General features: G+C 49.4%; 1 protein-coding gene across 1 annotated transcript; it reads left to right on the top strand.

The window, feature by feature from the left end:
- Positions 1–886: 886 nt before the first annotated feature.
- On the top strand, positions 887–9,256 carry TMEM214 (transmembrane protein 214). The gene is made up of 17 exons (XM_055540717.1): positions 887–1,054; positions 2,054–2,253; positions 2,820–2,970; positions 3,257–3,391; positions 3,637–3,719; positions 4,136–4,241; positions 4,333–4,414; positions 4,693–4,794; positions 5,165–5,306; positions 5,738–5,829; positions 6,112–6,160; positions 6,351–6,464; positions 6,713–6,830; positions 7,340–7,436; positions 7,649–7,817; positions 7,946–8,097; positions 8,318–9,256. Exons 1-17 carry the CDS (start codon positions 910–912, stop codon positions 8,442–8,444), a joined length of 2,064 nt encoding a protein of 687 aa, XP_055396692.1. The 5' UTR covers positions 887–909; the 3' UTR covers positions 8,445–9,256.
- Positions 9,257–15,412: the final 6,156 nt, after the last annotated feature.

The raw sequence follows: 15,412 nt of genomic DNA, 5'->3' as shown, positions 1-15,412 counted from the left end.
TCCTTTCGAAGGACTCTCCGCTCTCTACTTCCTGCCCCACCCGACCCCAAACACTGCCTCAAGGTGAGGAATCCTCAAGCTCCTGTCTCTCTTCCTTGTTCCTTCACAATACCTTTTTTTTTTTTTAATAGCTGGTTAAACTCAAAGTTTAATCATTAGCAACAGAAAAACTAGCACTTTCCTGGAAGGAAGGGAGCATTTCATCTACAAACTCTCCCAGGAGCTGAGGAGAATTTTCATTTCATCCTTCGTGCACAGCTGGAACGGAAAGAAAACCAGAAACAGTTAAATTTTCACCAAGTCACCCAATACTTACACGTTCAGTTCAGTTAAGTCGCTCAGTCGTGTCCGACTCTTTGCGACCCCATGAGCCGCAGCACGCCAGGCCTCCCTGTCCATCACCAACTCCCGGAGTTCACCCAAACTCATGTCCATTGAGTCGGTGATGCCGTCCAACCATCTCATCCTCTGTCGTCCCCTTCTCCTCCTGCCTTCAATCTTTCCCAGTATCAGGGTCTTTTCAAATGAATTAGCTCTTCGCATCAGGTGGCCAAAGTATTGGAGTTTCAGCTTCAACATCAGTCCTTCCAATGAAGGACTGATCAGACCCAGGACTGATCTCCTTTAGGATGGACTGGTTGGCTCAATAAAAGTTGTCCGAAAGCAGTAGCCTCTCATCTCAACTTCTTTTGCTTGGCTGTTTGTTTGTTTTGGCTGAGAAAGGCTCCTGACGCCGCGCCCACCCCTAGAGCGGAAGAACCCGGCAAACACCAACGACTACAAGTCCCAAGATGCCTTGTGGGTGGCGTCACGCGCCGCGAAGCCCTGCGAGGAGACGTGGCAGAACGCGGCGCGTCCGCACCGGACCGGAAAGCTTGGGGAGGCGGCCGTGGCGGGAGGGTGGGAGCCATGGCGGCGAAGACTGCGGGTGGGGGGCGCTGGGAGGTGGTGAAGAAGGGGCGGCGGCCTGGGGCCGGCGGCAGTGGTAAAGGCGGCGGAGGGGACCGCCGGGCGCTCGGGGAGGCGAACGGAGTGTGGAAGTACGACCTGACCCGTGAGTACCCACCCGGCCCGCCGCCCCCCTGTAGCCGTCGCCCCGCCCCGGGTCTGCCCCCCACCTCCCCACCCCTGGTGGGAGCGAGCAGCTACCGGGGCCCAGAGGGTCCAAACACCCCTGGGCTCCTGGAGTCGCGAGCTCTCCTGCGGATTGGTACCTCCCAGTTCAGCCGGCGCTCCCCTGGCGTTTCTCGACCCTCACAAGAGGTAGACAGCGCGAGGGAGGTCGCCGTCCTCGCCACTCACATGAGTAAACTGAGTCCCAACGAAGTTAGACGACTTCCCCAGGATCACTTATTAGAGGGGACCGGGATTCTCGTCTTCGGATGCTCAGCAGACAGCACACGCTCCCTGCCAGCTGTTCCCGGGCCCTATAGCCTGGCCTTGCCGGACAGGTGTCCGGGAGCTGCGGAGAGGCAGTCTGGTTCATCATAGACTGGGCCCCCGCCTTAAGTAACCTGCAGGTAGGGGGTTGGCGTGGGGACCTGGACGCTCATGAGGCCCGGCAGTGGGAGAAAATGATCCACCACACACATCTCCACACCCATCAAGTATTATTCCAAGCGGTGCCTGTTTCCTCAAAGCCTCCTGGAGGAGCAGAGAAAGCTTGCCACTTGTTGATTATAGAGTTGTCACATCAGAACCAAGAGGAACTGGGGTAGAACCAAGATGGGAAAACCGTGATTTCCCAAACTGGTAGCCACTCAATAAAGAAGCCAGCCCTCTGTGTTGGACACCACCCACCTGCCCAATTTTCCCATACTCTGATTTCCTAATAAAGAAATGCCTTATCTCTGAAAGAGCCCATGAACTCAAGAGCTGTGGTAACTGAAAGAAACCACCAGGAGGGGTCCTTAAGCAGGATGCAAGAAGGGGCTTTGAGGCAGGCTCCTCCCTGGAGATTAATTAAGTGCCAGTGTGTGGGGAGGGACCACTGTTTCTGTGAGGCCCTCCTGATTCAGGGCTGCCCCCCTTTCTCTGCCTGTCATTACCCCAGCTCCAATCCAGACGACAAGCACCCTGTATGAGCGGGGCTTTGAGAAAATCATGAAGCGGCAGAATAAGGAGCAGGTTCCACCTCCTGCTGTGGAGCCTAAGAAACCGGGGAACAAGAAGCAGGCTAAGAAGGTGGCGACCCTCACCAACCAGAACCAGAAGCAGGGCCGCTTTCGCAGCCTGGAGGAGGCACTGAAAGCTGTGAGTGTGGCGAGACTTTAGGCAGGGGAAGAATGAGGATCCGAGGAGTAGAGAGGATGAAAGAAGTGGGACAGGGATGGGCTCCTGAGGGACCTGTGGGATGAGGGGCACTGCTGACTAAGAGGAGGCCTTCAGGAAAGGATGGAAATCCAATGGGATGCAGTGTCTGCTCTTAGGCTAGAAAGGGAATGAGTTTATAGAGAACCATAGATTAGTGAGGGGAAAACCTTGAAAATCCAGAGATACACAGAGGGTTTAGAAAAACTGCTTGTGGTTCCTCCCGCCAAGGAAGGAATGATCTTTCACTTTCCGTCTTGTCTTCTGTTTCTCCCCTTGAACATGTGAGGGACCCAAGAGTATTAGTTCTTGAGATCAGCAGTTAACAATTGTCTTGTTCTCTAGTTCCTGAAGATCTGGATGCAACAAAAGTATGGCATTCCACATACTTGCATTGAAAAGCAGAAACCCTTTGTTTTTCCTGCCACCACCTAGTTCAACCATTTCCCCACCTCTACCCCATTACTCTACACCCAAAACTTACCATGAGGGGCCTGTGTTCCTGGCAGCTGGACCTGGCAGATCTGCAGAAGGAACTGGACAAGAGCCAGAGTGTGTTCTCTGGAAACCCATCCGTGTGGTTGAAGGACCTGGCCAGCTATCTCAACTACAAGCTCCAAGTACCTCCGAGTGAACCCACACTTAGCCAGCATCCTCACGGTTAGTTCTCCAGACGAGTTGAAGAAAATTCTGAAAGGGCTGTATGTAAGCGCATTACTTAGTAACTGAGCCCCATGCCCCCCACTGCCCTGACTTACCTGGTGATTTGAGCTGTCCTCAGATTAGCATGGCTTCAAAGTTCCTGGGCCTCGTTGAAATAGGGAGGATGCCAGCCACAGTGCAGTGACCTCTGCCTTCACTTACAGTTCTCAGGGAGCAAAGCAGAGGCCTCAGAGCTAGCAGAGGCTTCTGGTGCTAGCTCTCATATGAGGACTATCGACCCCAGATTATCCCTACAGCCTGGTGAGCCGGGAGCTGCGTGGCATCATCCGAGGGCTATTGGCGAAGGCTGCGGGATCCCTGGAGCTCTTTTTCGACCATTGTCTATTCACCATGCTACAAGAACTGGATAAGACTCCAGGTGAGAGGGTCCCGTGAGAATTAGGCCAGTCCTATCTTGGGAACCTAATCCCCTTTTTTCTGCTTCTAGAGTAACTGAAGAGGTTCTCTTTTAGCAGAGAAATATGCTAATTCCAGCACTCTTGGAAAAGAAGGAGGATGCTAGGACTCCCTGGGCCTGGGTTCTGGGCTCTCAGCTGTTGAAAGAGAGATTACAGGTTTGGGGTGCTGATAAGTATATGTGGGTCTGAGAATGTGTATCTCCAGGGGAGTCACTGCACGGTTACCGCATCTGTATCCAGGCCATTCTGCAAGACAAGCCCAAGATTGTCACCACGAACCTAGGCAAGGTGAGCTCAGGGTTGTGATGGGCCCATTGGGAGGCCAGGACTGGGGAGACTGGGCAGAATCGACTCTGTTGAACCCAGTTAAGGGATGCGGGAGGTCCTGTAAGACAAGTAGTTAGCTAACAGCGTTAGCACTGTGTACATATATGAGGTAGGTACTGCTATTGTTCCCATTTTGTAGATGAGAAGATTGAGCCACAGCAGGGGTCAGTTACTTTGTAAAGTTGGTCAACTAGTAAGTGATAAATGTGAGTGAAGACCATAGCCTGGTGCCAGAGCCTGTGCTCTGAGTCACTCCACCACATTACCACACTGCTCCATTGTCCTCTCCCAGTTGAATTCTGTCTTCTTCCTTGGCTTTGGGGGTGCTCCTGGTGCTTTGCCCTTTCCCAACCTGCCTCCCTCACTGGTCTCCCCAGTTCCTGGAACTGCTGAGGTCCCACCAGAGCCGACCATCCAAGTGTCTGACTATCATGTGGGCCCTGGGTCAAGCAGGTTTTACCAACCTCACCGAGGGACTGAGAGGTAAAAGAAAGGTTTTGGAGCTGGAAGTTCCTCTTTAATGTCCCCAGTGGATCCAGGCTTGACGCTTCCTCCCTGACCTTTGTCTCCACAGTGTGGCTGGGGATTATGCTACCTGTGCTGGGCATCAAGTCTCTGTCTCCCTTCGCCATTGCATACCTGGATCGGCTGCTCCTGTGAGTAATTGGGGGTGAAGGGGAAGAGCAGGCCCAGGGTGTTTTCAGGTAGCTATTTCAGCAAAATGGGATGCTGTGATTCTGGTTTCCATAGATGTGAAGAAGCATCAGGACCAGCTCCTCCCAAGTCAGAATGTGGTGGTGAAGAAGGAAAGGGAGGGAGCCAGGAAGTTGGGGGGATGGAGTGGAGTTTATGCCCTTTTTCTTAGATGTTCTTAGCTGGGACCGTGGCCAGGGCAGGTGTTCCCCAACAAGCCTGTTTCTTTCCTCCCCCACAGGATGCACCCCAACCTCACCAAGGGCTTTGGCATGATTGGCCCCAAGGACCTCTTCCCACTTCTGGACTTTGCCTATATGCCCAACAACTCCTTGACTCCCAGGTAGGGCTGTCCCAGGGCACAACCTTCTGTGAAGGACCCCAGCAGAGGGTTAGGACACTATATCTGTCCCTTCACCTCCGGCCACCCTCAATCTGAGATTATCAACCCGCATGTACATAGGATCTTTGAACCCTTGGAATTACATGGGCCCTCCATGGTGATTGGCCTGTGGGCATTTTCTGGGGAGGGAACCCATGACTGAGCAGATTTTCCAAGAAGTCTCTGAGTCTAGAAAGATGCAGAACCATTAAAAGGCCCTTCATGACCACCACCTTGGGCAGGGTATGGACTTTGCTGCAGGCGCAAGGGACACAAGCACACAAAGCCAATTAGAGTCTATGCTCAGCTCTCCTCTCAACCCCCTCCACAGCCTGCAGGAGCAGCTATGTCAGCTGTACCCACGACTGAAGGTGCTGGCATTTGGGGCAAAGCCGGAATCCACGCTGCATACCTACTTCCCCTCCTTCCTGTCCAGAGCCACCCCTGGCTGCCCTCCGGAGATGAAGAAAGAGGTGAGGACTGGTGGGAGGTGCCTTTCTCCTTCTTGGGGTGGGGTAAGGTCCCTATCTGCTGACAGGCCCTGCCACTGGGAGCCTGTTTTCTCCCCTCTCCGCCCCGCCCTCCCCAGCTTGGTCCCAACAGCCAACTGCTGGCTCCCTTATGCTTCACCCTCAGAAGAATGGAGCTGAAAAGGCAGCCTGTTCAGATCTGACCAGTCTCTCATGGTCCCTTGCAGACAAGCGAATTTTGATCTCAGGAGCCCCTTCCTCCCCTTTATAGCCTCTTGGAGATTTTGAGGGTATGGGCACAATTTCTCCACCCTTCAGGGTGGAGTGCTGCCTGGGGGGCCCCACTTAGCACTAACTAAGAGGGGGAGTTAGCTCTTAGCACTCCCCACCATTGCCCGGGGCCCAGCAGTCTCTCCCTTCTATCTCCTGTGCAGCTCCTGAGAAGCCTGACCGAGTGCCTGATGGTGGACCCCCTCAGCACCAGTGTCTGGCGGCAGCTCTACCCCAAGCACCTGTCACAGTCCAGGCAGGTGGGGGGGTGGGGGTCACCTGCCTCTGATCCACACAGAGAAACCTTAATTTACTCTTCATGGTGTGTCCTGTCCAAAAGCAGAAGGGGGATGTTTGTCACTGTTGTTCAGGCTCATACCTGTGGGGGCTTTGCAGGGAGGCTTCCAGGAAGCTGCTCCTCTGTGGGGGTGGGGGACAGGGCATGGAGGGTCTTTCAGCCTGAAGGAGCTGGGGCCCATGGAGGACGGGAGGGGCCAGGTGGGCCTCCTGATGGGAAAGGATTGTGCTTTCCCCACAGCCTGCTGCTGGAACACCTGCTCAGGTCCTGGGAGCGTATTCCCAAGAAGGTGAGCTGGGAAGACATGGCAGGCTGAGCCTCGTCTGGGTTCTGAGTTCGTACCCCCGCCACTGGCCCCGCTTTCTGGGAAGGTGCTCCATTAGCACTTCTGGTGTGGAATACGAAGCAGAATGGAAGCTCAGGGTTCCCTTGTGGGCTAAATCGTAACATTTTCAGCCTAGACTTCTCCTACTCTACAGACGCAGAAGTCATTGCAAGAAACCATTCAGTCCTTCAAGCTTACCAACCAGGATCTGCTGAGGAAGGGCAGCGGCAGCAATCAGGATGTTGTCACCTGCGACTCGGCCTGCAAGGTGCCAGCGCCCAGCCCACTGCCCTCGCCTCCCACCGCCACCCATAGACTCTTCTCGCAGTCTCTGCACACCCTGGGTTGGACCTGTATGACATTCCTGCCCCACCTGCCGCTGGAGCTCCCACCACCTCTGGAGTAGTGAGAGGGCTGGATCCTCTCTGTGGAAGGCCGAGCTTGAGGCCTGCCTTAGGAGGCCAGGGCCAGCCCTGCTCCCTTCTGACCACTGCTCCCTGCCCCTTCTCCTTCTAGAGTCTGTTGCAGCAGGCTCGGGGCTTCCGGTTGCCCTGGACACGGCTACTTCTGTTGGTGCTGGTCTTTGCCATAGGTTTCCTGTGCCATGACTTCCGGTCACACAGCTCTTTCCAGGGTAAGCAGGGATTGGCTGGCAAAGGAGATAGCCAGGGGCTTTTTGTGGGGACACAGAGCTGGATGTACCACTCCCCGCCCCTGCACACACTCCAGAACAGACATTTTTCTGACAGATGTGTTTGTGCTTTGCATTGTAGAAATGCTTGCATATTCATGGTCTTATTTGAGTAGTGTATCTTGTTTTTAATTTTTGAGGAAATTGAGGCTCAGAAAGATTTACCAATTAGCATAAGATCACAGCTAGGAAGTAGAAAGGCTAACCCTCAAACTCGAGGTTTCCTGATGCCCAAGTCCTTAGCTCCACCTGGCTGCACCCTTCTTGCTCCCCTGGCCTGCAACCCTCCCTCTACACGTGCTCTAGAGCAGAGTGGAGCCAGCTCTGCGACCCTGTGAGCATGTCCAGTTCTGGCCCATCCCTCACTGAGCCTGCTCTGGGGCCTGTAGTGCCTGCCTCCCCAGTCCCTGCCCCGCTCACCTCCTCACTCACCCGAGGCCCCCTCTCCGCAGCCTCCCTTTCTGGCCAGCTGCTTCAGTCATCTGGTGTCTTGCCTGCTGGCCAACAAGCATGCACCAAGATCTACTCCTATAGCCTGCAGGGCTACAGGTGAGACCTCCGGGGGTGGGGTAGGGGGGATCTAGAGGGGAGAGGGAGGCGTGGGAGAGAGGGCTTGCCTGTTCAGGGTGGTGACGGCATTGACAGTCAATGGGAAGCCGCTGTGGTTTTCCCCTCCCAAGGCCTCCCTTGCCCCAGCTGTTCTTAGGCCAGCCTGCTTGGGAGACTCCAGACACCTTCCTCTCTCTGTGTCTCCCCTACAGCTGGCTGGAGAAGACATTGCCAGCCTGGGGCTCCCACCTGCTGACTGTGGTGAGGCCTGGCTTGCAGCTGGTCTGGGCCCACACCAATGCCACCGTCGGCTTCCTTTCTGCCCACTGTGCCTCACACCTTGCCTGGTTCGGTGACAGCCTCGCCAACCTCTTCCAGAGGGTAAGCCAGAGACAGAGAGGTCAGAGAAGGCTCTGACCTCTCGCCGGATGGCTGTGTTCTTGGGAAGGTGCAGCCCCACGTGGACTGCCTTCCCTGTCGTTCTAACCCGTCCATTCTCCATGGTCCAGCTACAGACCCAGCTCCCTGACACTCTGAACCAGCTGCTCCGGTCTCTGAGGGAGCTGCTCCTGTTTCTTTATCACAGCATCCTGCTGCCTACGTGGCACATGCTGCTTGAGGCCCTGGCCCAGATCCAGGAGCACTGCCACAAGGCATGCAGGTGAGACCCTACCCCAGGGCTCCAGCAGAAGGCCTGTGACCCCAGGCCCTTTCTCTGGGGACACAGCTCCCCTTTTGTTTTTCTCGCTCTGCCCTGTCCCCTGCGCATCCCTTGGGCACTTTGGGATCGGGGTTGTGAGTATGAGCTACAGCTCTTTGACTTAACACAGTAATTGCGCATCACAATTTCCCAACCCCCAAAATGTCTGCTTTCCTCCCAGAGGCGAGGTGACTTGGGAGTGCATGAAGACACAGCTCAGTGAGGCTGCTCACTGGACCTGGCTCAGACTACAGGACACCACAGTGGCTTTCTTGGACTGGGCACTTGCCATGATATCCCAGCAGTAGGCCCCGCCTCCCTGGCTGCTGGGCTCTGTCTGGAGCAGACCCCTGGAGACTGTTGGGGCAGGGAGTGGCAATTCTGCAGAGGAGTCTTTGTTACTCGGTGCCTAAGTTCTGTCTCCTCAGCAAGTGGTAGGCTGCCTCTGCCTCAGTTCTCCGGTTTGGTGGCAGCGAGCCCAGAGGTATCTCAGCCTCCAACCCACGACTCCACTGACCACTGCTCTGCCCGACTGACTGCACATGGCTCCCAGCCTCTATGCTTGGGCCTGGTAGCCTCTCTTGTCTCTGTTCTCCACTTCCTTCTCTCTCATTCTTGAAGCCTCAAACAACTCATCTTGAAAAGGTGGACTCCAGGAAGTGGCTTCTGCATTCTTCTGACAAACGATTCCTGCTCCCAGACCTTAACCACGGCAGAAAAAAAAAAGGGACTTCTAGAAGAATCTAGAAGAATGTAGCACCACAGTGGGTGGCAGCAGCTTTTTCTCTACCGACAGTCTGGGTGTGGCTGTCCGTGGACATGGAGGCCTGGGTGGAGAGGCCTCTCACCTCAAAATGTTCAACTTAGGTCCTTCAAGGCTCCTACTGCTCCTGTCATCATGGTCCTACATCCTTGCTCTCTGTCCCCCTTCAGTGCTGGGGGGGTCTCAGCCTCCGTGTTCAGCCCTTCTCCGCTGCCCACCCCTGCCATCTGTCTAGAGAGCAGAGCCCAGGTCATCATGTGCCTCAGGCCCAGGAAATCATCCAGCAACCTGTTGAGACAGGACACAGCATGGGCTTGTGGATATGCCCACTTGATGAAATAAAGGACACAGATTTGATTTCTAGTTTTCCTCTGTGCCTCTTCATACAGAAATTCCTACAGTTGTGGACAGGATGACAAAATGTGAGCTCCTGCACATTTTTTGGCCCTCTGCCCTCCCAAAGGTTGTAGCCTCTGGCCATAGTTGAGCTTCTGGCAAGGAAAGCCTGCTTCCATCATTCTAAAGTTTGGCTTGTCGAGGGTTCTAGACACCCTACTTGCTCACTTACCATCTCACTTGTCCTTGTGATTCGTGTCCCAAGATTGCCTTGGGAGCTTGAGGATTATATGCCTGGAAAAGTCGGGGAGAGTGTCCTAGAAGAATTCTTGGCCAGCAATCAGAGGATGCCTCCTTCCTTGCCAGGACCTTCATTTATTAATTGATTCATTTTATAGGCAGTGAGTGAAAGATTCAGAACTCCAAGAGACACATGAGTCAAGGGTTTATCACCCATGTCCCTTTTAATTTGACTTGAGACTATAATAAGTCAGCTAACGGCACGGGTTTTTCAGTTCTCGCCTGAAGGTTCTTTCCTTGAGTGTGTAAAGCATGTAAGCAGTACTAGAGCTGCACTGCCCACTTCAGCGTCCATGGGCTGAGTTCCGTTTCCATCACGAGCACCTGAGGTGACTAGCAGGGGCGATGGCCAGCTGCCGCTTTCCCTTTCACAGGCGGCCCTGACGTGCTGCCTCCATTTTTCAGCCCCGGGATTATCAAGTAGCAAGCATAGCAAAATCTTGACACGAAGTCTTGAGGACTGGAACATCTTCCTTTCCTTGTTAGGATGTAACTTACCACACTGGGCAGAAGCCTGCTTTTGTAGTGGCAGTCAGCCATGACCATTTTTTCCCAGAAGAAGAAACCCCACCTCACAAAGGACCAAAGTGTAGGCCTGCTGGCAGGACTGTCCACAGGTCCCCAGACATGTTCCATTGCTTCAGTTCTTTACCTAAAGTCAGTTACAGATGGGTTCAATTCTTAAGAGGAGTGAATCCTAGTAACTGGCCTGAATTCAAGACAAATTTAAGAAAATGAGCCAGGGTGAGCTTGGGTTATTGGCACCAGTGCAGGACCATGCCCTACAATGACATCGAGTCCCACCAAGGCTGCCGGACTGGACTTTGAATCCAGCAACTCAGAGAATCCCACTTGGAAGTGCTTCCTTGGTGTCTAATGTGTACACTACTACCTTATTGGATTCATCTAATTTCTAACATGTTATCCTGGGATGCAACATTTTTATTTAACTCAGGTTAACTGGGGTCTCCACAGCCTCTCACAGGGACACTACTGGCACCTCAATCAGCATTATTTGATAGATACCTGATACTGGAATGGTCAGGATGTTTCCTCTATCCACTGCACCTGCTATCCATTAAAGCTAGATCAGACAATGTAGATATTTCACTTTAGCACAACTCTACAGGAATCCAAGCCAAGCCAGTTAGCTGAACCAGTATAGACTGGTGGAGTACACCGATGATGACAGGCAGGCAGTCGCACTGACAGCTGGTGTTACTGGAAGTCGACTGACATCTTGAAGATCACTTCTAGACATTTTAACTTTACTTTTCACACACAGCTGGAGTTCTACAGATAACACATCATGTAACTGAAGGGCAGTTTGAGTATTGTTATCTCTTACAAGCTTTAGTTACTAGTTTGACCAGCCTACCAACCAGACCATTCCATCCAACAACAGCAGAATACATATTATTCTTGCATATTATATCTCAACACTTCTTTCCATTTTTCTAAGTCTCAACGCATATTTTTGGTTTCCTTTGGCTACTTGTACCCTGTCTACAGCTTCAGCTTTAGAACAGGGTGGGTGGAAGGGGAGCCTGACTTACTATGGACAGATAATGTTGCCGGACTCATGCCTGTGGCGTTGCCAGCCTGTTCCCGAATGCCACCACTCTCAGAATGGAGCGTTTCCCACAGAGACAGGCATACCTGCTCCGCCCTATTCCAGAGTCACCCAGTTGTCAATTATACAGAAATTTCAATGGTTGGATGACCTCTGAGCATTTTAATATGTCTTATCTCTCCTGAAGGAATTTGGATTTAAGTGAACACTTAAAGTGATGAATTCGTTTTCTAATCACCTTCCTGGTTCTGCTCCCCAAAGGACTTGAGGGTGCAAAGGACCTTGCTTTTCTCTATCTGGTGTTCCATTCTTAACCAGTGGTTTCATTGCCCAGACCTGAGGTATAAGAATTTTCACCATTCAGTGTATGACCAAATACCTATTGAATATTTTACCTATTAGAATTAGGAGTTGAAATGTTGACTATGCCTCAGTATATACTTTAACTATTTAAGTACACAAGTTATTAATTTTTAATAGATTTTTTTACAGCAGTTTTAAGTTCACATCAAAATTCAGCAAAAAGCACCATGTCATTGCGTCTGCACTTGAGGTTCCCCCACCGTCAACATCAGTGAGCCTGTACTGCACGCCACTATCCCCCAGCACTGTCATCTGAAGTCTGTAGTTTACCTTAATCATACTTTGCATGATTTAAATCTTTTTAAACTTATTGAGACATTACCTAATATGTGGGGTATCCTAGAGAATATTCCATGTACTCTTGAGAAGCATATGTATTCTGCTGTTGTTGGATGGAATGGTCTGGTTGGTAGGCTGGTCAAGGCCTCTGTTGCCTTATTGGGCTTATCATAAACACATTATTGAAGAATTACAAATCAGTAAGAAAAGCACTAAGCAACAATAAAAATATAGATGAAAGAACTTTATAAAAGAAATGCAAATGAACAATAGACTTGGGAGGAAAAGTCCATTTCACTGCCAAAGAGATGCAAATGTAAAATAAGATACCACTTATTTTTGCCTATCATGTTGACAAAAAAATTTTTTAAGTGATTTACTCAGTGAATGCCATGATAGAAACTGGTATAATGTTTCTAGGAAGTAATTTAGTAACATTTGTCAAAAGCCTAGAAAGTTTCATATTACTTTACCAAGTAGTTCCACTCCTATGAATATATTCTAGAAGATACAGAAGTAAACAAATGTGAACAAAGATTTACATATAACAACATTTATTGTAGCAGTATTAATCCTGAAAATTTTGAATGTAAATTCTCCAACCATAAGATGAATACTTCAGTAAATTTTGGTACAAAGCAGATGAGAAATGGCTAGTCAAATGATTTAAAAAACTTTAATGACAGAAAATTGCTTATTACTAATTGAGCTCAACTTATTGAAACGTGGCCTACAATAAAAAATACAGAAAATAAATGCTGACAAGGATGTGGAGAAATTGGCACCCTCTTACGTTGGTGGTGGGAATGTAAAATTGTTCAACAGTTGAGGAAAACAGTTTGGCAGTTCCTCAAAGAGTTAAACATACAAATACCATAAAACTCAGCAGTTCCATTCCTGAGTGTACCCAAGACAAATGAAAACATACATCCACACAGAAACTTGTACACGAATGTTTATAGCACTATTATTCATGAAAGCCAAAAGGTGGGAAAAGACAAACAGAAGAATGGACACCGAATGGAGTATTATTCAGCCATAAAATGGACAAAGTACTGGTACATGCTACAATGTCCACGAGTCTCAAAACATAAGTGAAAGAAATCAAGCATGAAAGGTCACATATTTTATTGTTTTATAGGAAATCTCCAGAATAAGGTAAATCCGTGGAGACAGCCAATTAGTTGTTGCCAGGGGCTGGGTGAAATGCGATGGGAGTGCTTACTTTCAGGGTTAATAGCTGTTCTTCCAGAGTGAGAAAGTTTTTCAACCAGAGAGAGGTGATCATTTGCACAACACTATGAATGTACTAAATAACACTGAATTGTTCATATTTTAAAATAGTTAATTGTATGTTATGTGAATTTCCCTCAAAAACAAAAGCCCCAAGCAACGTAATTAAACACTTTCTGCTTTCTGACCCCACCTTCTCGCAAGAAAGAGAGAGCGTGGTAAACACCTCTCCAAGAAAACTGCCCCAAGCTGATGCTCTCCAACACAATGGTAGGTAGCCTTTGCAGCAGCAGAATGAAGTTAAATCAATGGGAAGATGTTAACCTGCTTTGTGGATGCCCACAGGCGTGAACCCTGTTGTGCGTTCGGTAACAGCACAAACCTCAGATTTAAAGTTTAGCCTGTCCGTTTCCAAGGCAAACCATGCAATATCACGGTAATCCAAGTCTATGTCTCGACCAGTAACGCTGAAGAAGCTGAAGTTGAACAGTTCTATGAAGACCTACAAGACCTTCTAGAACTAACACCCAAAAAAGATGTCCTTTTCATTATAGAGGACTGGAATACAAAAGTAGGAAGTCAAGAAACACCTGGAGTAACAGGCATATTTGGCCTTGGAGTACAGAATGAAGCAGGGCAAAGGCCAATAGAGTTCTTCCAAGAGAACACACTAGTCATAGCAAACACCCTCTTCCAACAACACAAGAGAAGACTCTCTACATGGACATCACCAGATGGTCAACACCAAAATCAGATTGATTTTATTCTTTGCAGCCACAGATGGAGAGGCTCTATACGGTCAGCAAAAACAAGACAGGGAGCTGACTGTGGCTCAGATCATGAACTCCTCACTGCCAAATTCAGACTGAAATTGAAGAAAGTGGAGAAAACCACTAGACCATTCAGGTATGACCTAAATCAAATCCCTTATACTATACAGTGGAAGTGAGAAATATAAGGGACTAGATCTGATAGATGAGAATCTGATGAACTGTGGATGGAGGTTCGTAACATTGTACAGGAGACAGGAATCAAGACCATCCCCAAGAAAAAGAAATGCAAAAAAGCAAAATGGCTGTTTGAGGAGGACTTACAAATAGCTGTGGAAAGAAGGGAAGCAAAAAGCAAAGGAGAAAAGGAAGGATATACCCATTTGAAAGCAGAGTTCCAAATAATAGCAAGGAGAAATAAGAAAGCCTTCCTCAGCGATCAATGCAAAGAAATAGAGGAAAACAATAGAATGGGAAAGACTAGAGATCTCTTCAAGAAAATTAGAGATATCAAGGGAACATTTTATGCAAAGATGAGCTCAATAAAGGACAGAAATGGTATGGACCTAACAGAAGCAGAAGATATTAAGAAGAGATGGCAAGAATACACAGAAGAACTGGACAAAAAAGATCTTCATGACCCAGATAATCACAATGGTGTGATTACTCACCTAGAGCCAGACATCCTGGAATGTGAAGTCAAGTGGGCCTTAGGAAGCATCACTATGAACAAAGCTAGAGAAGGTGATGGAATTCCAGTTGAGCTATTTCAAATCCTACAAGATGATGCTGTGAAAGTGCTGCACTCAACATGCCAGCAAATTTGGAAAACTCAGCAGTGGCCACAGGACTGGAAAAGGTCAGTTTTCATTCCAATCCCAAAGAAAGGCAATGCCAAAGAATGCTCAAACTACCGCACAATTGCAGTCATCTCACACACTAGTAAAGTAATGCTCAAAATTCTCCAAGCCAGGCTTCAGCAATATGTGAACCGTGAACTCCTAGATGTTCAAGCTGGTTTTAGAAAAGGCAGAGGAACCAGAGATCAAACTGCCAACATCTGCTGGATCATGGAAAAAGCAAGAGAGTTCTAGAAAAACATCTACTTCTGCTTTATCGACTAGGCCAAAGCCTTTGACTGTGTGGATCACAACTGGAAAATTCTGAAAGAGATGGGAATACCAGACCACCTGACCTGTCTCTTGAGAAACCTGTATGCAGGTCAGGAAGCAACAGTTAGAACTGGACATGGAACAACAGACTGGTTCCAAATAGGAAAAGGAGTATGTCAAGGCTGTATATTGTCACCCTGCGTATTTAAGTTATATGCAGAGTACATCATGAGAAATGCTGGGCTGGATAAAACACAAGCTGGAATCAAGATTTCCGGGAGAAATATCAATAACCTCAGATATGTAGATGACACCACCCTTATGGCAGAAAGTGAAGAAGAGCTAAAAAGCCTCTTGATGAAAGAGGAGAGTGAAAAAGTTGGCTTAAAGCTCAACATTCAGAAAATTAAGATCATGGCATCCAGTCGCATCATTTCATGGCAAATAGATGGGCAAACAGTGGAAACAGTGGCTGACTATTTTTCTGGGCTCCAAAATCACTGCAGATGGTGATTGCAGCCATGAAATTAAAAAGATGCTTACTCCT

This window comes from Bubalus kerabau, chromosome 11 (assembly GCF_029407905.1).
Source record: "Bubalus kerabau isolate K-KA32 ecotype Philippines breed swamp buffalo chromosome 11, PCC_UOA_SB_1v2, whole genome shotgun sequence".
Taxonomy (NCBI): Eukaryota; Metazoa; Chordata; class Mammalia; order Artiodactyla; family Bovidae; genus Bubalus; species Bubalus kerabau.
The sequence above is the reverse complement of the archived record's forward strand: the minus strand, read 5'-3'. Positions and strand labels throughout refer to the sequence as shown.